The sequence below is a fragment of the Podarcis bocagei genome (assembly GCF_964188305.1).
Source record: "Podarcis bocagei genome assembly, chromosome: 2".
In the NCBI taxonomy this organism is placed as follows: Eukaryota; Metazoa; Chordata; class Lepidosauria; order Squamata; family Lacertidae; genus Podarcis; species Podarcis bocagei.
In genome coordinates this window covers 20741927-20769842 of record NC_138126.1, presented here as the reverse complement: position 1 = coordinate 20769842, position 27916 = coordinate 20741927, and the positions used below count along the sequence as shown (strand labels likewise).

Here is a 27916-nt window from a genome sequence, read left to right as displayed (position 1 = left end):
TATATTTTAAAAATCAGATTTTTTAAAATTTAAACCAGATTTTTTTATTTATTCAAATTGGACTTTTTAAATTTAAATTGGGTTTTTAAAATAAAATGCTTTTGGAGGAAAATCTCTTTCTAAAGATAGTTTTTTATTTAAGTTACATTATAGTCCAAAGGCTATTCATCAAGAAATAAAGATTTGTTTAAGTTTCTCATGTGTGCTAAAACTCAGTCTACGTTTTTTTTAAAAAAAAATGTTTAACCATATCAGTTAACAAACATGGATACATGTGCTATAATGCTATTGTTTTAGTTAAATAAATTGTTTAAATTGATATTAAGGAAATGATTATTTTTCTCCTTCCAATAAAGTACAGCAGAAAAGTTGTCCAAATACAAACATTTAACTTATTAAACCTCACAACAGTTTCATAATTATCCATCTGTTTATTTCTAATAGTATAACCAAATCAGTAATTTTTTTTTATATAACTGTAAAAACTACTCTGAATTTTTTTTATTCCAAAAATGAAACCTTCATCTGGTTGTAAATATTAAGATTATACCAGCAAGAATGAGTCTTTCGGGGGGGGGGTGTGATTTAATTCAAGTCCCGACTTTATGCATATTGAAATAGTTCAAAAGAAGAATCAGCATTTACTGACAGTGGTGTCTGTGTGGGGAGGGCAAGGGAGGACATTCCATGCCACCTCCCCATAATCTTGGATATATTTATTTTAATGTAGGCACACACACACAAGCAGCTAGTCAACGAGAGGTTTCAAGTGATCTCCAAGTTAAAGTTTAAAGTGATCTCTAAGACCACTCCTATAGAGAGGGGCTGCCAGACTCAAACTCTTTGCATTTTTATGGAGGTGAGCAGGCAGCTCAGGGGAATGCGTCTGGCTTTGATCTAGGCTGCATTCAGATGGCACTTTATTCTGTGCATGTAGCACTCAATGTGTGTGTGCATTGAAAGAGAGAAAAAATAGCCAGGTACCAGAAGAGGAAGGCATGCAAATATCCCAACTAGAGATACTGAGGCAGCTACCAGTACAGGACAAGCTGAATGGAAGCTGAAGTACCGGTACGCACTGAAAGCACATCCTTTACCAGATGAGTGAAAATTTGAGCTGCTTACGCAATGCTGGATGCAGACAGAAAGTTATGGCTTCAGGCATGCTAGTACAGGACCAATAACATTTTGGCCTGCATGGTTTTCTAAATATTTCCCGTGGTTAGCATACTCTACTGTTCTGAAAGGTCTTGTATCTCACTATTGCATTTTATTTCCCAGCCAGCAGTATAATGGATGCAGGGCACATTCATTACCAAGGTTTGTACCAAGTACAAAGATTTCAGTGATGCTGCAAGAAAGCATTCACAAAGTTTGTGCCATAGGGGTTCACATGAAGATGCTTCTCATTTCCTTTCTGGCACGAGCAGGAAAAAGGTTTCAACTGAATAGCATCTTAATAAGTCATACACAGGAGCATATCAAGGAAAATAAACAGAAGCTGTGGTATTATCAGTCACAACTTGCTCTCCGTGATGAGACTAGTTTCACAGGTAACATGGTAGACCTTTTAGAGTTTCATGTTTGTGCAGGGGATGAAATGTTTTTCATTTGTTTTTTAAGTTTGAAAGCTGGGGCACATATGCAAGAATGCAGAATGCATGAATAAAGTTGTGCGGCCAAACTTCAAGGGAAGAGGTTATTGTGAGGGCATGTGCTTCCATGAGAGTCTCCGTTTTGGCAGATGAAACAGCAGGTGCCATATTTCTGGCCCAGAACCATCTCAAGGTATAAGATTCGTCGATGGAAATGCATCTGTACAAAAGGAATTCCTTGGGTTCATTTCAGAACAAACTGCAGTAGGCACAGCCAGCACAATCTTACCTGTTTGTTCTGATTTTGGACCGGATCTCAATGTTTGTTAGACAAGGATTTAATGCTTGTTCAACCATGGCAGTCAGTGTCAGGATGGCCGAGTGGTATAAGGCACCAGACTCAAGGCTCATATCCTTCCCTAATCCAGAATGCGGCAGCTAGACTGGTGACTGGGAGCGGCCGCCGAGACCATATAACACCGGTCTTGAAAGACCTGCATTGGCTCCCAGTACGTTTCCGAGCACAATTCAAAGTGTTGGTGCTGACCTTTAAAGCCCTAAACGGCCTCGGTCCAGTATACCTGAAGGAGCGTCTCCACCCCCATCAGTCTGCCCGGATGCTGAGGTCCAGCGCCGAGGGCCTTCTGGCGGTTCCCTCACTGCGAGAAGCAAAGCTACAGGGAACCAGGCAGAGGGCCTTCTCGGTAGTGGCGCCCGCCCTGTGGAACGCCCTTCCAGCAGATGTCAAAGCGATAAACAACTACCTGACATTCAGGAGACATCTTAAGGCAGCCCTGTTCAGGGAAGTTTTTAACGTGTGACATTTTACTGTATTTTTGGTTTTTATGGAAGCCGCCCAGAGTGGCTGGGGAGGCCCAGCCAGATGGGCGGGGTATAAATAATAAATTATTATTATTATTATTATTCCCAGGCTCCGGGTGTTCTGGTCTCCGAATGGAGGCGTGGGTTCAAATCCCACTTCTGACACATCCTTTGGGTGGCACTGTGGGTTAAACCACAGAGCCTAGGACTTGCTGATCGAAAGGTCGGCGGTTCGAATCCCCGTGACAGGGTGAGCTCCCATTGCTCGGTCCCAGCTCCTGCCCACCTAGCAGTTTGAAAGCACCTCAAAGTGTGAGTAGATAAATAGGGACCGCTCTCCAGTGGGAAGGTAAACGGCGTTTCCGTGTGCTGCGCTGGTGCTGGCTCGCCAGCTGCAGCTTAGTCACGCTGGCCACGTGACCTGGAAGCTGTCTTCGGACAAGCGCCGGCTCCCGGCCTCTTGAGCGAGATGAGCGCGCAACCCCAGAGTCGGTCACGACTGGACCTGTTGGTCAGGGGTACCTTTACCTTTACCTTTACCAACCATGGCAAGAAATGAAGCACAAATCTGTTCATCCTAAAGACAGGATTTGTACACACTTAACCTTTAGACTCACTTTTTGCAGACCAACACGCAGTGTGCCCCTTGGGGGCTGAAGAATATGGAATTGGCAGGTGGAACAAAAAGACACAACAGCTTTCCGGAATTGAAAATTGGCCACAACTTTATTAAGTACAGGCGTAGGTAGGCTTTGGCTCAGGCACTGGGTGTGAATACGACATCAGGTTTTTGCATGGACAGGCGGAGACTCCCCCAACCCCAGGCGATCCCCGAGTGGAATAATGACTCAAGACAATGTGTTATGGGATTAAAATTGGCCACAACTTTATTAAGTTTCAGATGTAGGGAGATCTTGGCTCAGGCATTGGGCTTTTATCCTTCCCAGTCCCCAGCCAGGGATCTGGGAGACATCAGGGTTATACAGAATGTGTGGGGATTGGGCTGGCTCTGGAGAACATTTATTCAATCAGAGAGCCCACAGGGGACAGCAATGACAACCTCTCGGCGTATGGCCAATGCCTCCCCTCAAGACCCCTTTAACAGGGAACCCTGAGATCACCGCCGCAAGGGGGGCGTGGGTAACTGCTTCACACCCCGCCCATTTAGGAAGACAGACTAAAGGATTCTGCCCAAGGCCTGAAACGACCAAAGTTGTGACGTTTTGCTACAGGGACGTCAAAACCTGCCAATGCGGGAAAATTCCTTTCCGGACCTTCAACAGCGACCATGACGTAGCAGCACCTGTGTACCTGTGGAGAAGAGGTTAATCTGCAAAAGGAGGCTTCACTGAGGGAGGGCAGGGTGGGAGAAGCTCTGGAGCCGACTTCCGGGTTAGCGCCATCGGCTAATGGCGGATTCCCTCTGAGCTCTGTTTTGTTATTAGTATGAAAAGTGGGGAATTCGTGGAAAGGAATTTGGGTCGACTTTAGAAAAAGGAATTAAGATTTAAGAATGAGCATTGATGTATAAATTTTGATGTTGTAAAACTGGTTTTTTAAATTGAACTAAATATAAAAAGGTTAAAAATTGGGGATAAGAACTTGTTGAATTAACAATTTGAATTGGAATATAAGAAGGGGAGGTGTGGGGAAGTCAGGGAAATATGTTATAGAAAAATAAGGACTGTAAACTGTATATGTTTTCTTTTTTTGTTTTTTCTTTTTGGTTTTTTAATGTATTAAAATGGAAAATTCTTAATAAATATCTATTAAAAAAAAAGGAAGCTCTGGAGCCAACTGACGGTTTGCAGGTAAGATTCACCTTCTGTTGTGTGGGCAGGGCGGTCCCTCCACCTACCTGGCCAATCCCCTGGCAACACCTCCCCAGGCGGGATTGGGCGATTGGCTAAGGTAGGCGGAGACCTCCAGGTATCCAGCCTGGAGAGGGCAAACCAGCCCATACTAGTGGGAGCTGCCCTGGGATCTGGGGGGCTGCGCACGACCACGCAAAAGGCGCCCCCTATTTGATGTGGGGAGCTGTCATTGCCTAATGGCTGAAATTTGAACAGGGCACTGCCTGGTTTTGGGCCCCCCTGAGAGGCAGGTCAACTAAGCTGGCCCTCCCCTGGCAGCCATTGGAAGTTCTATGGCCTGTCTGCTTTCCATATGGCTTCAAGACAGAAACTCCCACTCAGACGCCTTTACCAGGGTTCCCTGAGATATCACATCTGCCTGAGGCCAGGGTGATGCTGGCCTCAAAGGCAGCCAGCTGAAATCCTCCAGCGGTGGACCAGAGGGGAGACTTCTTCACTCAGGTCCATCACCGAGGCCCCGCCCCCACTATCTGCCCCAATTGGCTGGCTACAATTTGAATGTTGGCAGGCTATCCCACCATTCCCTGCAGTCCGGCTGAGGTCAAGTCCAATGGCCAGCCATGTAGTGAGGAGGCTGTTTTCCTCTGCCCAGGGGTCCTCATGCTGAGCTGCCAACATTGCCCACCCTGGAGTCGGCTAAGTGATTTTTCCATGGATGCTTTAGTTGAGGTTCCTGCATTGCAGGGGGCTGGACTAGATGGCATTTGGGGTCCCTTCCAACTCTACAATCCTGTGATTCTATGATTCCAGGCATTGGTCCATGCTTGTTGGTATCTGAGTGTGGTTTTTGTTTTTGTCCTGAGTTTTAGCCCCTGAAAACCTGCTCTTTAAAGCTGAACTAGAGCAAATGTCAATTCAAAAAAGGGCACTCGGACATGGAGCTTTAAATTGTGAGCCCTGCCTGGAAAGAGTGGAGGAAAGCTAAATGTGGATAAGCCCTTAATCTCAGTGCAAATGACCTGAACAATGTAAGTGATGTGCAGTTTATACAATTAAAGCCACTGGAACATTTCCCCATGACATGGTGGGACAAAGGGAAAACCTCTTGGACCCATGCCTAGAAGTTACGGACCCAAGCAAAGTGTGGACGAGCCCACACTCTGTTATCACAATGGGCATTTTTACAGCACTTTCCCTCCCAGTGACAACATACGCAACTGAATGATCTTGTTGTTGGGATACTGCCAGGGAGACATAGTCCATCATGACTCCACGTCGTCTCCGGACGTCCATCGATCTCCCGTAGACACGCAGTATCAGCAATTAGCGACACGAGCTCCAGAAATAGCTTGCCACATTCCAGAGCTGATGCACGCTCTATCAGCAGAATTCACACAGCGAAAGATGCACGCAGGAGAGCATTATTTACAAGTTTATTCAGCGTTGGTCAGAACAAAGAAAACATGACTGCCTGCTTCGGTGTCTCAGGCACAGAGAGAGAAACGAAAACAAAGACAAAACAGAAACATCCTGTGAACAGGAAATACGCAGACTCTGTGACTCACAAAGCCTGCTCCCTTTTAAGGTGGAACAGAAATATCCTAACACTTTTTACCACTTTGTGTAGGGTGAAGACATGGCTGCATTCCACAACAAGTGAAGTTTAGTTGCCTGGCTTGTGTTTGTTGACTGCTCAGGGAGAAAAGTCAAAGGACAAATTTATAAGAGGTGTCATTGGCTGCTTTGACCGAGACCCTGAAAGACTCCAGTTTTTATTTAGGGAATGACCCACTTTGTATCATATTTCGCTTTAAGTGAATGGGAGACAAGCATTGACAAAGAAGTCTGGCTGGTTTCATACTTCACATCTGGCATTCACCACAGCCCAGGCAGTTTCTGTATAAAAGTTTAGCTTTACGTTGTTGTTTTAAATTTGGCTTAGAGTCTTACAGTCTTGCTATTCAATGAACAGACTGAAGCTTTATGTCTTTCCAGGGCCCAGCTCTGTCAATTGTTCAATGGACAAATAAAGCCATTTGTTAAAAGATCGTTCTGAAATGTATAATCCCATACAGTACCAACAGGCACAGCCCAACATTGTATCTTGTTGCTTCCTTTCAACACCACGGATTGGTATGTGGGGTTCAGTCGTATAAAGGCAACAAGCTGTAGTTACGCGTCATAGACCTTGCCCATCCCCTAAAAACATTATTTCTGCAAACACCTATGCTTACTGGGTAGCTGAGGAAGAGATTTTAGGCAGCTGTTCCCTACCAGGAAGTGACATATTGTAAGGGTTTGGAAAATGTTCCGGATTTCTATTCTTACCAGGCTTTGTGCTAGATCCCAGAGTTTGCTGTGATCATAGTCCCACGCCGAAATATCCACGAATAAATGAAACAGAATTATTGATGCAATGGTTCTCTGAAATCAGAGTAATGCTAGAATTTCTGTTTGTTCTGAGTATTGTGTACATACATAGTTGTTTTTTTTAAAAAAATATCCCTTGGCCTTAAGGAACATATATATTTACTTATTTTCTTATGTTTATGCCATGGAACCCAAGGCACTGTACACGTGGTTCCCAGGTGGCCTCCCAGCTGGGCACTGACCAGACACAGGAGGCTTAGATGCAGCAAAGTGGTAGGCTTGTGGGTCTTCACAAGGAATTCCATAGTCAATGTGCCGCTACAGAGAAGGCCGTGTGTCTTCAGGCTGTATCATGGAAACGGATGGCATCTTGGGAATTGACAGGACCTAAAAGGAGGAAACAGAGGGGAGGGGAAGAGGCTACTCATTCTGGTAGCCAATGTGGTCTCTTCCAGCTGTTGTGGGACTTTAGCTACTATCAGCATATCTAATAGTCAGGGATTATGTATGTTGTAAAAGGGATGCGGGTGGCGCTGTGGGTTAAACCACAGAGCCTAGGACTTGCTGATCAGAAGGTCGGCGGTTCGAATCCCCGCGACAGGGTGAGCTCCCGTTGCTCAGTCCCAGCTCCTGCCAACCTAGCAGTTCGAAAGCACGTCAAAGTGCAAGTAGATCAATAGGTACTGCTCCGGCGGGAAGGTAAACAGCGTTTCCGTGCGCTGCTCTGGTTTTCCAGAAGCGGCTTAGTCATGCTGGCCACATGACCCAGAAGCTGTATGCCAGCTCCCTCCAATAAAGCGAGATAAGCGCCGTAACCCTAGAGTCGGCCACGACTGGACCTAATGGTCAGGGGTCCCTTTACCATGTATGTTGTACTCCAAGGAAGACTAAAATAATATGGACACAATTTTGCATTCTCTAGGACCTCTTGTTTAGATTACTGCCATGTGCTTTACGTAGGGCTGGAGGTGGTCCATAAAATGCAGCTAGCACAGAACACAACCAGCATGGTATATCTGGTACTTCTGCAGTATCCAATGTAACAGCTGTTCTGTGGAACTTGCACTGTCTGTCTATATGTTACCAGACCTAATTCAAGGTGTTGGCATTAACATGGCCAGCCCTGTATATCTTGGGATGTAAGTATATGATGGCAGAGGCGTAGGAAGGTCAGGTGGTACCCGGTGCGGAAAGTTTCTTGTCACACCCTCCCACTGGTTTGTTTTTTGGTTTTTTTTGCTTGCAAAAATAGTTTTAGGTTATTTCATATTTTCTTACAAAGGAATGTGGATTATGGGCCTCTGATAACAAGGAGGCGACTGTGGACAGATACTTAAATCTACAGGATGGATTGTGTTTTGGCTCCGCTGAATTGAAATTTCAGCCTTCATGACATATGAAAATGGCCAAGTAAACAGTTATTTTTGTGGAGGAGGGTCAAGATATTAACAGATATCCATGAAATTTCAGATGTAGCTATATAATCCCATGTATAGTAAGACAAGACCTTTGGAGCAGGTATTTTTTTTTTAAAAAAATGTTTTTTATGAACCGCCCTAGTAGGGCAATAATTGTTCCTTGATAATTTGTCACCCCCCTCCATGATGGCACCCAGGGCGGCTCGCCCCCTGCCCCCCTTTCCCTCATAACAGCCTGCTCAGGTGGTGTGGTCAGGCAGGCGGGCGGGCAGGGGAATCTCCTTGCCCCACTGGCAGGTACAGCTCACTGCATGACAGGGCCTTCTCTGTAGCGGCACCCTGGCTATGGAATTCCCTTCCTCCTGAGGCACAAACAGCCACAGCATGGTTAGGATTCCACTGAGGAATGACGATGCACTTATTCTCCCAGGACTTTGTAGGATTTGATTCCTTTGAGTAGTACGCAACCACATTTTGCTCTGAGTAGGTCCATTGGCATTTAGCACCTGCTAAGGGACGCGGGTGGTGCTGTGGGTTAAACCACAGAGCCTATGACTTGCCGATCAGAAGGTCGACGGTTTGAATCGTGCAGTTTGAAAGCACCTCAAAGTGCAAGTAGTTAAATAGGTACCGCTCCGGTGGGAAGGTAAACGGTGTTTCCGTGCGCTGCTCTGGTTCGCCCAAAGCGGCTTAGTCATGCTGGCCACATGACCCGGAAGCTGGCTCCCTCAGCCAGTAAAGTGAGATGAGCTCCGCAACACCAGAGTCGGTCACGACTGGACCGAATGGTCAGGGGTCCCTTTACCTTTAAGAGCATTATTAGGTCAGGGGTCCCCTTACCTTTAAGAGCATTATTGTAATAATGCTCTTAAAGGTAACAAGCCTACCCAGATGCTTAGAAATGCTGATGTGAATTTTAATCTGCTTTAGCATTTTAACTTATTGTTTGTTTTAATGCATTGTAAACCCTCCCCCCATTTTATGGTTTTATCTTTCTGTAAACCTCTGAGGATTTTTTTTTTGTAACAATCAAGCAGTGTATAAGTTTTATGAAATAAAACAAAAATACATACATGTTAATGAACCTTGCCAAATCAGTCCCATTAATTTCAGTAGGTCTACTCGAGTAAAACCGCTTTGAATAAAAATACAAACATCTAGAGGACTACATGTTACCTAGCCCCGTTCTAATGACGTATTGAGGTCATGGGTGCCGCCCACTAAATAATACATTCTTTACTTGTTTGTAAACCATTTGCAAAGTGTCTGGCATTCTCATAACTTGACTTTAGTGACACCCTAGCAAGAAATTCTTCTTTTTCTGTAATGTGGATTTGCACTTACTTGTCCTGCTCTGTCACCAGGCTGGCTAGAAACACAAGGTGGAATTAGTTAGGGTGGGAAGTGAGGTCACGTGTGTCTCCTGGGTTCAGGTTCTGGGGGGCTGAAATACTTGGGACTAGGAGTCACAGCAGGAAGTGATTAGGAACAGGCAGAGTAGAAACAGAAAATGTGCATTTGCTAGCAAAGCACGTCCTCCTTATTTCATTTGATCATCCCCTGTGAAGCTGATCTTGATGCAGTTATTTGAGCCACATTAAGCTAAACTGGACGACAGTACTCTGGCGAGCCAGAGACTGAAATGAAATGAAACTGCCCCCAAAAATTCTCCTCAAATTTCTCCTTTGTAATTTTCAGGTGTGAATAATCTCCAGGCCTTTAACATCTGCTGAATATTCTTTCATTCTTCGATATCAGAATTTCAGTATTTGGCCCTGATCCATATTTGTTTGGAAGGAAGAGCCACTGAACTCTGTTGGACTTATATACAAGTAAGCATACATATCCCACTGGGGCTTTAGATATTGCTAATGTCTTCCATTGATTTCACTGGGGATTAATTATGACTAACGTTAGCTGTGATGGGGCTTTGATGTTTCAGTTGTTATTAATATGATAATTGCATGTGCCGTGCTTCCGTCACTCCACTAATGGACCAAAATTGTGTGGGGCAAGGTACACATTTTCTTTCTATGGAATAATGTCTACAACTGGAATTTACAAGCTAGTGCCTATTTTTGACGGGATATTAAGGCAGAGTCAGCAGAACTTAGACAAATGAAAGAACCAATTTATTTATTTTTGCTGCTTTGATTCCCCACCCCAAGACTTTACTATACATGGAAACACAGAACAACTACAACTCACAGAGAAATCGTTAGCTAATACTTGTTTAGTGCAGTTCCCAGTTCTGCCAAAATGGACAACGCCTCTAGTCTATGCCTCATGAACTGCCCAAATTGAGAAAATGTTAAAATACTATATTTTAAAATGATTTTTGTCAGAAAGGTATGTCCTTAAGAGTGCATTTTTACCATAGAGGCAAGCCCCACTAGGTTCAATGGAGGCTGATTTCCGGCAATGGTGCAATGGACTTCAAACTAAGTCCTAGTAAGATGGTATTGTTCAGTACTTCAAAGGTTTGGATCAGATAATCCAGGGAATGGAGTCTAGACTATTAGTACATAAACAGAACCCAATAGACCAGGGGTCAGCAACCTTTTTCAGTCGTGGGCTGGTCCACCATCCCTCAGACTTTGTGGTGGGCCGGACTATATTTTTTTGGGGGGGAGAACCAATTCCTGTGCCCCACAAATAGCCCAGAGATGCCTTTTAAATCAAAGCACACATTCTACTCATGTAAAAACAGCAGGCAGGCCCCACAATAACCCAGAGATGCATTTTAAATAAAAGGACAGTCTACTCATGTAAAAACACGCTGATTCCTGGACCGTCCGTGGGCCAGATTCAGAAGGCGATTGGGCCGCATCTGGTCCCCGGGCCTTAGGCTGCCTACCCCTGCTCTCGACACATGAGAACTAGTTTATTATAGTACAGTGGTGCCTCGCAAGACGAAATTAATCCGTTCCGCGAGTCTCTTTCGCCTTGCGAAGCACGGCTATTAGCGGCTTAGCGGCTATTAGCGGCTTAGCGGCTATTAACGGCTTAGCTGCTATTAGCGGCTTTAAGAAAAAGGAAACAAACTCGCAAGAACTCGCAAGACGTTTCGTCTTGCGAAGCAAGCCCATAGGGAAATTCGTCTTGCGGAACGACTCAAAAAACGCAAAACCCTTTCGTCTAGCGAGTTTTTCGTCTTGCGAGGCATTCGTCTTGCGGGGCACCACTGTACCACAATATGTGAGGTCTGCGCTGGTGGGTCCCCAGCACAAATCTCACCTTAGCCACAGTTCCTGCAGCCTCAGTCCCTGCTCCCCCATCTGCAAAATGGGGCTAATAATACTGACCTACCTGCAGCAGGACTACTACCAGGATAAAACATGCAAAGCACTTAAAATGCACTATGCAAATGCTATGTGGTACTGATGTCTGAGAAACCAAATATCCCAAACCTTAAGCAAACAACAATTTCCCATGGGGATTTACTCCTTATTCGGGAAGCCGTGTGGACACTGCTTCCCATGAAATAACCCTCTAAAGCTCTTTAACTTATGCACAATACACAGTGATATACAGACCTGAATGTGTAATACAAACATTGCAGAATCGGTTATTATATCCCCTACATTAACAAAAATACCTTAAGAATTTCTCCGTTGGAAGCCAGCCCTTTTAGCACTTACATCTTTCTCACTGCTGCCACCTAGAGGTAGTTGCCACTGCTTGTTAGCAGCTGGAACCAATTGCTGTTCTGAGCAGCACCGATTTTCTCAATAAATAACAATAATAATAAATATGTGTGTTGGGGGTATTGCTAAACATAAGAGCTTCTCAATAAATTATCACCTGATACTGAAGGTTTAACCAAGTCAGCACAGAAAGTGTGCTGGGAAGACATCAGAGACCCTTGCTATAAGAAGCCATAATTGTTGGAACCGCTTTGGCTCTGGCTGATATCTTCACAATCCAGGGACGCCTGAACCCTCTGTTGGCTGTTCCTCCTCCTCCAGCTGAAATTTTGGATGCTCTGGCGCATAAAGTGGGTTTGGTATATGTTGTAAGACTCAGACACAGGATTTTGCAGGCAGTAGATGACCTGCAAGAGATCGCAACACAAGGAAGGGAGAGTGAGACAGAGGGCAAACAGGAATTGGTCAACACTGGTGATAGCCAAGTATACCAGAAGTATACCAGAAGGACCATCTCCACGCCCATCGTCCAGCTCCGAGGGCCTTCTGGCAGTTCCCTCACTGCAAGAAGTGAGGTTACAGGGAACCAGGCAGAGGGCCTTCTTGGTAGTTGCGCCCACCCTGTGGAACGCCCTCCCATCAGATGTCAAGGAAATGAACAACTATCTGAACTTTAGAAGACATCTGAAAGCAGCCCTGTTTAGGGATGTTTTTTAATGTTTGCTGTTTTATTGTATTTTTAATATTTTGTTGGAAGCCGCACAGAGTGGCTGGGGAAACCCAACCAGATGGGCGGTGTATGTACAGTGGTACCTCGGGTTACAGACACTTCAGGTTACAGACGCTTCAGGTTACAGTCTCCGCTAACCCAGAAATAGTACCTCGGGTTGAGAACTTTGCTTCAGGATGAGAAGAGAAATTGTGCGGCGGTGGCACGGTGGCAGCGGGAGGCCACATTAGCTAAAGTGGTACCTTAGGTTAAGAACAGTTTCAGGTTAAGAACGGACCTCTGGAACGAATTAAGTTCTCAACGCAAGGTACCACTGTATTATGTGTGCATAAATAATGTAATGTAATGTAATGTAATGTAATGTAATGTAATGTAATGTAATGTAATGTAATGTAATGTAATGTAATGTAATGATTATGGCTGTTACCCAAGACAACCTTCACCAGATATCTTTCTGTCTGAAAACTTTGGCTTTTTCTAGCTGGAGCCGCACCATATGGGTGGGAAAGAAACTTTGACTCTCTAACACCCTCCCATATTCCTCTGACATATCCCGGTCCCTCATGCCCATCACAGCATCTTCTGCAGATGTCAACTTCCCCCACCCTTACCATGCATCCGATGCACATCAGGAGCACGACACAGAGCACAACGGCTGGGCCGAGGAGGAGAGGAAGAGCCCATTGTGGGAATTTATTTCCTGCTGGGTTGAAGAAAAGAGAAAGCATAAATAAAAAGTATCTTTGAAGTAGCTGGAGATAAGGAATGCACCTAGATATGACTGGGATACGCCCAGCAGTAGGCAAGGCACGATGGTTGGTTTCTATTTGAATCCAGGGCTGTGCCTATGGAGAAAGCAAGACCCGCTTGGAGTATGATGCTTGGAGCCTCCATCATAGGCTCAGGTTGTATATAGGTGTAAATAAACCATATATCCTAAAGACACCACCGTCTCCGCTATGCCTTGTTTCCAAAAGAAAACACTAACCCTGGGTAAGTGCCTGGAACCCCTGGAACCTCACACCGCTCAGAGATTGGGGCAGCGTGTGACAATATTGTTGTTGTTTAGTCGTGTCTGACTCTTCGTGACTCCATGGACCAGAGCAAGCCAGGAACTCCTGTCTTCCACTGCCTCCCGCAGTTTGGACAAACTCATGCTGGTAGCTTTGAGAACACTGTCACTGTTTGACAATATACTTGAATGAAATAAACTTACCAGCAGTAGTGATAGCTGACTGAGACGTTGCTGCTGATGATTTTGTGGTAGACACACCATTGGCACCAGATGTTCCAGTGGGGGCAGTTCCAGCTGTTGAACAAATGTATTGCCATGTTAATTTCTGCTGTGCGTTCTGTTGTGCTCATTGAATGTGTTCCCCAGCTCTTCAACACGGTATCATCCTTGTTGTGCCTGCCAAGAAATGCTATTTCTGGCATGGTTGTGGTAGTAACACAACAGGAGGTCTTGTTTCTGGCCACAAAAACAGTAGTAGCTTGGATGGTGAACAGGTGAAAACTTGCTTCCATATATGAAGCTTGAAATGGACGTGTTTGATCCATTTTATTTTGGCATATTTTTTAGCTACTCTTGTCTGAGGTATAGGATCACAAGAAAGAAATATTTAAGAAACAACAATTCTTACCTGTTGTTAGTGTAAGAGTGCTTGGCGTGGCTTCAGCAGATGGGGTTGTGGATTCCGACAGGGGAGTTGCTGATTTCACCTCTGTTGTAGGAACACTGCCAAAGGTGGTTTGAACTTGAGAAATAAAAATAGTCATAGGAGTAGAAGTAATAGTAATAGTAGGGTAATCTGAATTAGTCATATACAGTGTAAAGTGATCTGTTTTGATTTTTCCTCATCCATTTCACCACTGTGTCCAGGCAGTTGCCCAGGGACTGCAAGTGTCTCCTGATTCAGATCTGGAGAAATAGAGGTGAGTGTCATCAGCATACTGATGGCACCTTGCCCCAAAACTCCTAATGACCACTCTCAGTGGCTTCATGTAGATGTCAGATAGCACTGGAGATAAGGTCACCCCATAACACGGCTGCCAGAGGACAGAAAGAAACCCCAATGCTACAACTCTCTGGACTTGGTCCTGATGGTAGGCTTGGAACCACTGTAATACAGTGCCCCCTAATTCCCATTCCCTAGAACCGGTCCAGGAGTATACCATGGTCGATGGTATCAAAAGCCAACGAGGGATCAAGAAGCAGGAACAAGGTTGCACCTCCACTGTCCTACTCTCTGCAGAGGTTATCCATCAGGTCGACCAAAGCCGACTCAGTTCCATAGCTAGCCCTGAATCCATACTGGAATGCATCTAGATAATCTGTGTCATCCAAGGATGCCTGCAGCTACCCCACCATGGCTTTCTCCAATAGCTAAAGGGCTCAGAGTTGGTTTCTTTAGGAGCAGTCACACCACTGCCTCTTTCAATGCAGCAGGGACCACCTCTTCACTCAGCGAAGCATTAACCATACTCTGGATCCAACCAGTCAGCCTCGCTCTGCTAAATTTGGTAAGCCAGGAGGGACAGGGGTCAAGGGAGCACATGGTCGGATGCACTGCCGCCACAGCTTAGCCCACATAAGGCAAAACTAATATTACAAAACATCATTGATTGCAGTACCGGGTACTTCAATCAGAGCTGCAACAAATGGAGAGTCAACATCTCTCTGAAGTCGAGCAATTTTATCCTCAAAGTAGCCAGATAGTCACAGCGGGTCTTCTAGGGCTCCAGAGGTCCCTTCCTCACACTGGGAGTCAGTAGCCGCTGGACTGTCCGCCAGCCAGCTTCTAGAGGACGCCATGCGAGCTGCAAAATGTGCCTTTTTCACAGCCCACACTGCCACATGGTAGACACTATTGTGTGTTCTTACCAGTGTTAGGTCAGCTTACGGCGTGACTTGTCCCACCTGCTCTCCAGTCTTCATCCAGCTTGTTTCATAGTCCGAAGCCCCTCAGATTACCAAAGAGCTGCTCAGGCTCCAAAACGCTGGAGGGATCATGTCAACTGTCCATTTCTACTCACCATATAAGAAGATAAGGGCTTTGACAAGATCACCAGCTTTCAGCTTTGGAAAATCCCCCAGAGCTTTCTGGAACACATCAGGTTCCATCAGTCTCCAAGGACAGGCAATCTGAACAGGCCACCACCTTTTACAGGTGGGGATGCCACCATTAGTCCAAACTTAACCAGATAATGGTCCAACCATTAGTCCAAACTTAACCAGATAATGCTCCAACCATGACAAGGGAGTTTATTGCACTCCCCTTATATTCACTGCATCCCTCCTACCACCTGGAGCTAGCCCAACATCAGCCTCCATTTTGGTGAGTCAAAACATCTTTCAGACACTAACCCTTGAAGGATAGGTCATGAGCAAGCGAAGCAAAGTTATGTTGAATAAACAAAACAGACTCTAACCTGTTGTCAGCATTGAGGTACTTGTGCCTTGAGGAGAGGTTGCATCAAGTGTTGTGGTGGAGTCAGATGAGGGAGTTGCTGATCCCAATTCTGTTGTAGCAGAACGGCTAAGTACAGTTGATGATATAACGGTAGTGGTAGAGGCTCCAGGAGAGGTTCTTTCAGTCACTGTTGAGTCTAACCCTGTTGTAAAAGTACTATTCGTACTAGCTGCAGAGGTTTCAGGGTTGCTTGCTTCAGGTGTAGTGGTGGGCTCAGATTTGGGAGTTGTTGACTTTGTTGTAGCAATACTACCAACTACAGTTGTTGTTATGACGGTACTTGGGGATGTTTTAGAAGTGGTTGTTTCAGGTATTGTGGATTCAGATGGGGGAGTTGTGGACTCCAAAATTGTTGAAGCACCACTGCTAGCATCAGTTCTTCCTATTACTGTAACAGGGGCAGTTTCAAGCATTGTAGTAGATTCCAGTTTGGGAGTTGTGGGCTCCATCTTCATTGTAGCTGTAGTACTATCTAAAATGGTCTGTGCAACTGTAGTTGGAGAGGTTTCAGGAATGGTAATTTCTGGCATTGCAGTGGATTCAGATCTGAGACTCGTGGAGTCCATCATTACTGTAGTAATACTGCTTGCATCAGTTCTTGATAGGACTGTACCTGGAGAGGTTTCAGGGGTGGTAGTTTCTGGCATTGTAGTAGATTCCAATTTGGGACTTATAGAGTCCACCTTTGTTGTAGTGATACTAATATCTGAAGTTGTAGGTATAACTGTAGTTCGGGAGGTTTTAGAGCTGGTAGCTACTGGAGTTACAGTGGATTCAGATGTGGGACTTGTAGAGTTCATCGTTGCTGTAGTAGAACTACGTGCCTCAGTTGTTGATAAGACTGTAGTTGGGGAGGTTCTAAAAGTGGTGGTTTCAGGGATTGTAGTGGATTCAAATTTTAGAGTTGATGAAGCCAAATTGGTTGCAGCACTACTGTTGACTTCAGTTATCAGAATGACTGTAGTTGGTGTGGTTTCAGCAGTGGTGGCTTCTGGCATTGTAGTGGATACAGATTTGGGAGCTGTGTATTCCTCCTTTGTTGTAGGGGTACTTGTATCTAAAGTAGTTGGTGTAAGTGTAGCTGGAGAGGTTTCGGGCTTGGTAGTTTCTGGCATTGTAGTTGATTCAGTTGTGGGAGCTGTGGAGTCCATCTTTGTTGTTGGGCTACTAGTATCTAAATTTGTTGTAGGAACTGTAGTTGGAGAGGTTTCGGGCTTGGTAGTTTCTGGCATTGTAGTTGATTCAGTTGTGGGAGTTGTGGAGTCCATCATTGTTGTAGGGTTACTGGTATCTAAAGTCGTTGGTGCAAGTGTAGTTGGAGAGGTTTCGAGCTTGGTAGTTTCTAGAATTGTAGTTGATTCAGTTGTGGGAGTTGTGGAGTCCATCGTTGTTGTAGCGCTACTAGTATCTAAAGTTGTTGGTGCAAGTGTAGTTGGAGAGGTTTCGGGCTTGGTAGTTTCTGGCATTGTAGTTGATTCAGTTGTGGGAGTTGTAGAGTCCATCTTTGTTGTTGGGCTACTAGTATCTAAATTTGTTGTAGGAACTGTAGTTGGAGAGGTTTCGGGCTTGGTAGTTTCTGGCATTGTAGTTGATTCAGTTGTGGGAGTTGTGGAGTCCATCATTGTTGTAGGGTTACTGGTATCTAAAGTCGTTGGTGCATGTGTAGTTGGAGAGGTTTCGAGCTTGGTAGTTTCTAGAATTGTAGATGATTCAGTTGTTGGATGATTCAGTGTAGTTGGAGACGTGGAGTCCATTTTTGTTGTAGGGCTACTAGTATCTAAAGTTGTTGATATAGCTGTAGTTGGAGAGGTTTCAGGCTTGGTAGTTTCTGGCATTGTAGTTGATTCAGTTGTGGGAGTTGTGGAGTCCATCTTTGTTGTAGGGCTACTGGTATCTAAAGTTGTGAGTGCAAGTGTAGTTGGAGAGGTTTCAGGCTTGGTAGTTTCTGGCATTGTAGTTGATTCAGTTGTTAGATGATTCAGTGTAGTTGGAGACGTGGAGTCCATTTTTGTTGTAGGGCTACTAGTATCTAAAGTCGTTGATATAACTGTAGTTGGAGAGGTTTCAGGCTTGGTAGTTTCTGGCATTGTAGTTGATTCAGTTGTGGGAGTTGTGGAGTCCATCGTTGTGGTAGCGCTACTAGTATCTAAAGTTGTTGTAGTAACTGTAGTTGGAGAGGTTTCGGGCTTGGTAGTTTCTGGCATTGTAGTTGATTCAGTTGTGGGACTTGTGGAGTCCATCTTTGTTGTAGGGCTACTGGTATCTAAAGTTGTGAGTGCAAGTGTAGTTGGAGAGGTTTCAGGCTTGGTAGTTTCTGGCATTGTAGTTGATTCAGTTGTGGGAGTTGTGGAGTCCATCTTTGTTGTAGGGCTACTTGTATCTAAAGTTATTAGTGCAAGTGTAGTTGGAGAGGTTTTGAGCTTGGTAGTTTCTGGCATTGTAGTTGATTCAGTTGTGGAGTCCATCTTTGTTGTAGGGCTACTTGTATCTAAAGTTGTTAGTGCAAGTGTAGTTGGAGAGGTTTTGAGTTTGGTAGTTTCTGGCATTGTAGTTGATTCAGTTGTGGGAGTTGTGGAGTCCATCGTTGTTGTAGCGCTACTAGTATCTAAAGTTGTTGTAGTAACTGTAGTTGGAGAGGGTTCGGGCTTGGTAGTTTCTGGCATTGTAGTTGATTCAGTTGTGGGAGTTGTGGAGTCCATCTTTGTTGTAGGGCTACTTGTATCTAAAGTTGTTGGTGCAAGTGTAGTTGGAGAGGTTTCAAGCTTGGTAGTTTCTGGCATTGTAGTTGATTCAGTTGTGTGAGTTGTGGAGTCCATCGTTGTTGTAGCGCTACTATTATCTAAAGTTGTTGTAGTAACTGTAGTTGGAGAGGGTTCGGGCTTGGTAGTTTCTGGCATTGTAGTTGATTCAGTTGTGGGAGTTGTGGAGTCCATCGTTGTTGTAGCGCTACTATTATCTAAAGTTGTTGTAGTAACTGTAGTTGGAGAGGGTTCGGGCTTGGTAGTTTCTGGCATTGTAGTTGATTCAGTTGTGGGAGTTGTAGAGTCCATCTTTGTTGTTGGGCTACTAGTATCTAAATTTGTTGTAGTAACTGTAGTTGGAGAGGTTTCGGGCTTGGTAGGTTCTGGCATTGTAGTTAATTCAGTTGTGGGAGTTGTAGAGTCCATCTTTGTTGTTGGGCTACTAGTATCTAAATTTGTTGTAGGAACTGTAGTTGGAGAGGTTTCGGGCTTGGTAGTTTCTGGCATTGTAGTTGATTCTGTTGTGGGAGTTGTGGAGTCCATCGTTGTGGTAGGGCTACTTGTATCTAAAGTTGTTAGTGCAAGTGTAGTTGGAGAGGATTTGAGTTTGGTAGTTTCTGGCATTGTAGTTGATTCAGTTGTGGGAGTTGTGGAGTCCATCGTTGTTGTAGCGCTACTAGTATCTAAAGTTGTTGGTGCAAGTGTAGTTGGAGAGGTTTCGGGCTTGGTAGTTTCTGGCATTGTAGTTAATTCAGTTGTGGGAGTTGTAGAGTCCATCTTTGTTGTTGGGCTACTAGTATCTAAATTTGTTGTAGGAACTGTAGTTGGAGAGGTTTCGGGCTTGGTAGTTTCTGGCATTGTAGTTGATTCTGTTGTGGGAGTTGTGGAGTCCATCTTTGTTGTAGGGCTACTTGTATCTAAAGTTGTTGGTGTACCTGTAGTTGGAGAGGCTTTGGGCTTGGTAGTTTCTGGCATTGTTGTTGATTCAGTTGTGGGAGTTGTGGAGTCCATCTTTGTTGTAGGGCTACTTGTATCTAAAGTTATTGGTGCAAGTGTAGTTGGAGAGGTTTTGAGCTTGGTAGTTTCTGGCATTGTAGTTGATTCAGTTGTGGAGTCCATCTTTGTTGTAGGGCTACTTGTATCTAAAGTTGTTAGTGCAAGTGTAGTTGGAGAGGTTTTGAGTTTGGTAGTTTCTGGCATTGTAGTTGATTCAGTTGTGGGAGTTGTGGAGTCCATCGTTGTTGTAGCGCTACTAGTATCTAAAGTTGTTGGTGCAAGTGTAGTTGGAGAGGTTTCAGGCTTGGTAGTTTCTGGCATTGTAGTTGATTCAGTTGTGGGAGTTGTGGAGTCCATCGTTGTTGTAGCGCTATTATTATCTAAAGTTGTTGTAGTAACTGTAGTTGGAGAGGGTTCGGGCTTGGTAGTTTCTGGCATTGTAGTTGATTCAGTTGTGGGAGTTGTAGAGTCCATCTTTGTTGTTGGGCTACTAGTATCTAAATTTGTTGTAGTAACTGTAGTTGGAGAGGTTTCGGGCTTGGTAGTTTCTGGCATTGTAGTTGATTCTGTTGTGGGAGTTGTGGAGTCCATCTTTGTTGTAGGACTACTAGTATCTAAAGTTGTTGTAGTAACTGTAGTTGGAGAGGCTTTGGGCTTGGTAGTTTCTGGCATTGTAGTTGATTCAGTTGTGGGAGTTGTGGAGTCCATCGTTGTGGTAGGGCTACTTGTATCTAAAGTTGTTAGTGCAAGTGTAGTTGGAGAGGTTTTGAGTTTGGTAGTTTCTGGCATTGTAGTTGATTCAGTTGTGGGAGTTGTGGAGTCCATCGTTGTTGTAGCGCTACTAGTATCTAAAGTTGTTGGTGCAAGTGTAGTTGGAGAGGTTTCGGGCTTGGTAGTTTCTGGCATTGTAGTTGAATCAGTTGTGGGAGTTGTAGAGTCCATCTTTGTTGTTGGGCTACTAGTATCTAAATTTGTTGTAGGAACTGTAGTTGGAGAGGTTTCGGGCTTGGTAGTTTCTGGCATTGTAGTTGATTCTGTTGTGGGAGTTGTGGAGTCCATCTTTTTTGTAGGGCTACTTGTATCTAAAGTTGTTGGTGTACCTGTAGTTGGAGAGGCTTTGGGCTTGGTAGTTTCTGGCATTGTTGTTGATTCAGTTGTGGGAGTTGTGGAGTCCATCTTTGTTGTAGGGCTACTTGTATCTAAAGTTGTTGGTGTACCTGTAGTTGGAGAGGTTTCGGGCTTGGTAGTTTCTGGCATTGTAGTTGATTCAGTTGTGGGAGTTGTAGAGTCCATCTTTGTTGTTGGGCTACTAGTATCTAAATTTGTTGTAGGAACTGTAGTTGGAGAGGTTTCGGGCTTGGTAGTTTCTGGCATTGTAGTTGATTCTGTTGTGGGAGTTGTGGAGTCCATCTTTGTTGTAGGACTACTAGTATCTAAAGTTGTTGTAGTAACTGTAGTTGGAGAGGCTTTGGGCTTGGTAGTTTCTGGCATTGTTGTTGATTCAGTTGTGGGAGTTGTGGAGTCCATCTTTGTTGTAGGGCTACTGGTATCTAAAGTTGTGAGTGCAAGTGTAGTTGGAGAGGTTTCAGGCTTGGTAGTTTCTGGCATTGTAGTTGATTCAGTTGTGGGAGTTGTGGAGTCCATCTTTGTTGTAGGGCTACTTGTATCTAAAGTTATTGGTGCAAGTGTAGTTGGAGAGGTTTTGAGCTTGGTAGTTTCTGGCATTGTAGTTGATTCAGTTGTGGAGTCCATCTTTGTTGTAGGGCTACTTGTATCTAAAGTTGTTAGTGCAAGTGTAGTTGGAGAGGTTTTGAGTTTGGTAGTTTCTGGCATTGTAGTTGATTCAGTTGTGGGAGTTGTGGAGTCCATCGTTGTTGTAGCGCTACTATTATCTAAAGTTGTTGTAGTAACTGTAGTTGGAGAGGTTTCGGGCTTGGTAGTTTCTGGCATTGTAGTTGATTCTGTTGTGGGAGTTGTGGAGTCCATCTTTGTTGTAGGGCTACTTGTATCTAAAGTTGTTGGTGCAAGTGTAGTTGGAGAGGTTTCGGGCTTGGTAGTTTCTGGCATTGTAGTTGATTCAGTTGTGTGAGTTGTGGAGTCCATCGTTGTTGTAGCGCTACTATTATCTAAAGTTGTTGTAGTAACTGTAGTTGGAGAGGTTTCGGGCTTGGTAGTTTCTGGCATTGTAGTTGATTCAGTTGTGGGAGTTGTGGAGTCCATCTTTGTTGTAGGGCTCCTTGTATCTAAAGTTGTTGGTGTAACTGTAGTTGGAGAGGTTTCGGGCTTGGTAGTTTCTGGCATTGTAGTTGATTCAGTTGTGGAAGTTGTGGAGTCCATCTTTGTTGTAGGGCTCCTTGTATCTAAAGTTGTTGGTGTAACTGTAGTTGGAGAGGTTTCGGGCTTGGTAGTTTCTGGCATTGTAGTTGATTCAGTTGTGGAAGTTGTGGAGTTCATGTTTGTTGTAGGGCTACTAGTATCTGAAGTTGTTGTAGTAACTGAAATTGGAGAGGTTTCAGGCTTGGTAGTTTCTGGTATCGTAGTGGATTCAGATTTGGGGGTTGTTGGCTTAAAATTTCTACTAGTCAGTTCTACTGCTGGTGATAGCCCATTAAAGATATTGCCTATATTTATTCCTGTGAAGATGAATGATGTTTATAATCATTTTAAACAAATAGTATTATAATTTCTGGGGTTTGATCTATTGCCTAGTTTATACTTTCCAGTCCATAGTAGTCACATAATCCCCTTTTTTTGATAAAGATAAGGGATGTTATCGGGACCTGTTTCAATATCTCCCTTCTGACATCTTGTGTAAATTCTGAATTCATATCTTGCCCAGTCACCTTATCCTTCAGAAGGGCACTTTCTATGGCACTGGAAGCACTTTCCCCAGTCAAGGATCTTAAGTGAACCAAAAGTAGCTCTGCACCTCCTGTTCCAAACCCTTCCCTTTTCGTTTCTGCAAAAGTAGTGGGGGCACAAAGTCAAGGGGCTGCTGGTCAGCCTCAGGATTCCCTTCCTTCTAATCTCCTCCCATCACTTGCCGCAACCTAAAGGAAGCAGTAGCTGCTGTCCTTTAGCTGACTCTGTCCAGCAATTACCACCACAAGTTATTAACACAAGAGGGGAACTTGGCATCAATGCATCATTGTCGAGTGTGTTGTATGCAGCTTCTAGAGGAAATTCCCATGACTCCTGAGGCTATTTCTCAGCAAAATCTCCCTGGGGAATGGGGAAAGAAGACTGCACAACACCCTGTATATTCTTTGAGTTGATGCCTACATTTATATGCACACTTTACCTGGTATATGTGCATTTTTAGCAATTACAAACCAAGACAGCATCTTAAAAAGCAGAGACATCACCTTGCCAACAAAGGTCCGTATAGTGAAAGCTATGGTTTTCCCAGTAGTGATGTATGGAAGTGAGAGCTGGACCATAAAGAAGGCTGATCGCCAAAGAATTGATGCTTTTGAATTATGGTGCTGGAGGAGACTCTTGAGAGTCCCATGGACTGCAAGAAGATCAAACCTATCCATTCTTAAGGAAATCAGCCCTGAGTGCTCACTGGAAGGACAGATCGTGAAGCTGAGGCTCCAGTACTTTGGCCACCTTATGAGAAGAGAAGACTCCCTGGAAAAGACCCTGATGTTGCGAAAGATGGAGGGCACAAGGAGAAGGGGACAACAGAGGACGAGATGGTTGGATAGTGTTCTCGAAGCTACCAGCATGAGTTTGACCAAAGTGTGGGAGGCAATGGAAGACAGAAGTGCCTGGCGTGCTCTGGTCCATGGGGTCACGAAGAGTCGGACATGACTAAACAACTAAACAACAACAACATGTGCATTTTTGTGCGCAGGATATCTCTGGAGAACTGCATTGCAAAATTTGAAGCAGTGGGAATTTTGAAGAATGGCTGTGCTTCGGTTTGCATATTGTTTCGGGAAATGCAGATTAGGTGAGTTTGCTGTTAAAGGTGGGCTGAATCAAAGTTCTTCCCAGTCCTCAGCTCTACCTCTGAGACACTACTGGGGATAAAAAAGGGTGTGTAGGGCCGGGAGAAAGCAGATTGAGAAGGCCAATACACATAAGAAAGAGATGAAAGGATGAAAAAGAAATAAAGGTTAAAGGACGAACACACCTCAGAGTAAATAACTTTGAATGAGAGATGAAAAAGGAAGCCTATGCAATCAAAAGCAGCTAAATAAAATAGAAATAATAGATAATTATATAGAGACAAATATATAATGTATGACATATAAGAGAAGTCTGAGTCAACAGTTTGATGCAACAGCAAAAAAAAGCTTATGCGATTCTAGGCTGCATCAACAGAAGTCTGGTGTCCAGATCAAGGGAAGTCATAGTACCACTCTATTCTGCCTTGGTCAGACCACAGCTGGAATACTGTGTCCAATTCCGGGCACCACAATTTAAGAAGGATGTTGACAAGTGGGAACGTGTGCAGAGGAGGGCAACCAAGATGATCAAGGGTCTGGAAACTAAGCCTTACGGGGAACGCTTGAAGGAGCTGGGTATGTTTAGCCTGGAAAAGAGGAGACTGAGAGGAGATAGGATAGCTGTCTTCCAATATCTTAAGGGCTGTCACATGATGTAGGATGGAGCAAGCTTGTTCTCTCCTGCTCTGGAAGGTAGGACTCAAACCAATGGCTTCAAGTTACAAGAAAGGTGATTCCGAATAAACATTAGGAGGATTTTTCTGATGGTGAAAGCTATTCAACTGTGGAACATTCCACCTTGTAAGCTGGTGGACTTCTTTTCAATGGATATTTTTAAACAGAGATGGGGTGTCCATCTGTCAGAGATTCTTTAGCTACGATCCTTGCATTGCAGGAGGTTGGACCAGTTGACCCTTGTGTGTGGGTGGGGGGGGGTCCCTTTCAACTCTCCAACTCTCCAATTCTATTATTCTATATTTTTTACATGATTGACAAGTCAAACCATGGGCTCACCAGAGGTTTATAGCCATCGACTTTTTTATAGGCCAGAGGAATGCTCACATTAGAATCTTAAAAGCTTCGAGAAAAGTCCACCATACATGGTAGAGAGCCATAGAGCAGTGTTTCCCAACCGGTGTTCCGCGGCACACTAGTGTGCCGTGAGAAGTTGGCTGGTGTGCCGTGGGAGGGAGGCGGGCGAGTCGGGCGGTGAGAGGCGGCGGCGGCGAGGATCCGCGTCGAGCCGGGGGCGGCTCCGCGGTGGTGGTGCCGAGGTTTTTCTCTCCATTCTCCCCTCACACACACACACACAGGAAATAACACAGGATCAGCTGACAGGACCCAGCCAATGGGGCGGCGGCGGGGCAGCGCGTGTGTCAGGGGTTCAGGAGCAGAGGCAAGGGCAAGGGAGGAAACAGAGAGCGAGGGGGAGGAGGCAGAAGAAAAGATGAGTGATGACGACGACCCGAGATCTCCGAGTCTTTCCAGTGAATCGGAAGATTCACAGAAAGGAGCACCAGTGGCCAGGGCAAGGGGGGAGCCTAGGGGGACACCCCAGCAAGATAGAGCCAGAGGGGACTCAGAGGAGAGCAGTTGGAAATCGGGACCAGCGTCACCGCCAGAGAGCAGGGAAGAGGAAGGGAGCCAGGGATTAAGCGCTGGCAGCTCACAACAGGGGGGAGGGCATGAGTCAGGAGTGGCCACACCTCCATCGGGGAGCGAAGAAACGGTCAGACGGAAAGTGGAAGGTTGGGCGCGCGCGCCAAGTTCAAATGCACAGGAAAGTGACGCAGTAGGCAGCCCTGAAAGAGAGCCAGGTCCTAAAGCCCGGCGCAAGGAGACAGGAGGGTCCGGGGGGTCGGCGTCAGAAGAATCCAGGAAGGAAGAGACCCCGGGGGGCAGAGGGACCCAGAGGAGAACAGTCAGGCGGAAAAGGTGGAGCAGGGCTAGGATATTAAGTTGGTGCACAAAGGGCGGAGACTCAGACGGAGCTTCGCCGATCTAGCCACTAGACGTAGAGTTGCACGCAGTAGCTTGAGAATGGAAACTGTAACTCAATAAAGACTTTTACTTAATGATCGCTGGCTAGCGTGATCCTCTGTGAGCTAGGATCTGGAAGCAACTCTGACAGCGTGCAAAAGGGAGGAGCGCGAGACAGCGGACGAGGAGGAGGCCGGCATGTCCGGGCAGCAGCAGCAACAACAGCAGCAGCAACTCCCGGCGACGGCTCCTCAAGCCCCGGGCAACCCTACTCCCTCACCGGCCTCGGCCGCCCTCCTGCTCCACCCGCCGCCGCCGGCCACCTCGGCCCCGCCGCCGCCCCCTCCTCCGCCCGCTATCGCCGCCACCACCACAACAGCCACCGCCGCCTCAGCTGCCGCCGTCCCTCAGTCCCTCGCTTTGCTGCCTCCTCCCCCCCCCCACCCCCAAAGCTTGGAGGTTCCCCGGCAAGGGGGAGGGGAAAAATTGAAAACTTTCACTTTCGTGCGTCCCTCCTGGCGTGACGCTGCGCGCTGACGTCACGGGGCTGTAATGGTGGTGTGCCGCAAGATTTTTTTCCTCAAACAAGTGTGCCTTTGCCCAAAAAAGGTTGGGAAACACTGCCATAGAGAACCCATGACCAATCCAGCTTCTCTTTCCCAGCAGGCCAGCAGTGCAAATAGTTTAAGGGTCGCCCAACAGCTTCCATCCAATGAAGCTGCTTGTTGGAAGATTGAGGGCAGACAAAAGAAAGGACTTCTTCACACAACACCCAGTTAAACCATGGAAGTCCCTCCCACACGATGCTGTGAGGGCCAACAACTTTTTAAAAAGGGTTAGATAAATTTAAGAAATTAAAAAGCTATCGACACCAACTAGCCACAGTTGCTATCTTCTGCCCTGGCCCTCCTTAGCCACGAACGCCACATGTTCGATAGCTACCTCTTTACCGACAAGAAAAGCTCTTATAGCAGCTTCCACTGTGTACACACATTTCTAGCCTCAAGGTTCTGGGCCCTACAGAGCAGTTACAGCAACAGGGAGACTCTGCCCCACTGCTGGCTTAAAAGGGAAAGGTAAAGGGACCCCTGACCATTACGTCCAGTCGTGACTGACTCTGGGGTTGCGGCGCTCATCTCGCTTTACTGGCCGAGGGAGCCTGCGTACAGCTTCTGGGTTATGTGGCCAGCATGACTAAGCCTCTTCTGGCGAACCAGAGCGGCGCATGGAAACGCCGTTTACCTTCCCGCCGGAGCAGTACCTATTTATCTACTCGCACTGGTGTGCTTTCGAGCTGCTGGGTTGGCAGGAGCAGGGACCGAGCAACGGGAGCTCACTCCGTCGCGGGGATTCGAACCGTCGACCTTCTGATCGGCAAGTCCTGGGCTCTGTGGTTTAACCCACAGCGCCACCAGCGTCCCACTGCTGTCTTATATACCCTTTTATGATGGGTTGTGCGCCCATAAGCTGAGACTTCTCCTGCATGGATACCACCATTATTTTCCCCACTTGATGCTTCTCTTGGTTTTAGGAGTCAGTGGGGCAGGGGAAGGTGGGAAGTCTACTGCCCCATCTGTCAGCTGAAAAGCCTCTTCTTCTTCTGCCACATCTGGCACACCTTCCTTCATCTCGGATTGCCCTGTCTCTCCCTCTTTCCCTGGCTCCTGCCTTGCAAACAGCGTCCAACCCCATGAATCACTGATCCCCTCTCCTGGGTCCCTCTCTGTCCGGGGGCTGTCAGGGGAAGAGGTTTATCAACAGGTCAGAAGGGAGACTCAGAGACTCAAAGTCTAGTCAGCTATTTTATTTAGGAAATTAGTAGACAACAGAGATCACTTTCAAAACCAAGAATGCAACACAGAAATGATAGGTTCCAGATAGGGCAGCGGGAGAAATTTGATTCAGATTGCCATACAGTGGTGCCTCGCAAGACGAAATTAATCCGTTCCGCGAGTCTCTTCATCTTGCGGTTTTTTCGTCTTGCGAAGCACGGCTATTAGCGGCTATTAGCGGCTTAGCGGCTTAGCGGCTATTAACGGCTTAGTGGCTTTAAGAAAAAGGAAACAAACTCGCAAGAACTCGCAAGACATTTCGTCTTGCGAAGCAAGCCCAAAGGGAAATTCGTCTTGCGGAATGACTCAAAAAACTGAAAACTCTTTTGTCTTGCGCGTTTTTCGTCTTGCGAGGCATTCGTCTTGCGAGGTACCACTGTAGCTATCAAGTCTGCATTTCCCGAAATGATATGAGAACCGTAATAAGGTCATCCTTCGAAATTCACACTTATCTGAATTTTGCAATGCAGCTCTCCATCTAACCTGTGCTTACAAAAGTGAAAATATTATGGGGAAAGTGTGTAAAAATGAATCAGACACAC

At 45.6% G+C, this 27916-nt stretch overlaps 1 protein-coding gene across 3 annotated transcripts; it reads right to left on the bottom strand.

Annotated features, from left to right (window-relative positions):
* Window positions 1–6728: 6728 nt before the first annotated feature.
* LOC308580764 (uncharacterized protein) lies at window positions 6729–16871 on the bottom strand. 3 transcript variants are annotated; one of them, XR_014004845.1, is made up of 6 exons: window positions 15829–16871; window positions 14040–14153; window positions 13613–13705; window positions 13008–13099; window positions 11824–12073; window positions 6729–6988 (listed from the first exon to the last, which is right to left on the bottom strand). XR_014004845.1 is itself a non-coding variant. In XM_081182911.1 (5 exons), exons 1-5 carry the CDS (start codon window positions 16865–16867, stop codon window positions 11888–11890), a joined length of 1524 nt encoding a protein of 507 aa, XP_081039037.1. In that variant the 5' UTR covers window positions 16868–16871; the 3' UTR covers window positions 10791–11887. The 3 variants fall into 3 exon arrangements, 2 of the variants coding, with proteins under 2 accessions (XP_081039037.1, XP_081039038.1); XM_081182911.1 differs by lacking the exon at window positions 6729–6988 and having other exon boundaries at window positions 10791–12073; XM_081182912.1 differs by lacking the exon at window positions 6729–6988 and having other exon boundaries at window positions 10791–12073; window positions 13008–13096.
* Window positions 16872–27916: the final 11045 nt, after the last annotated feature.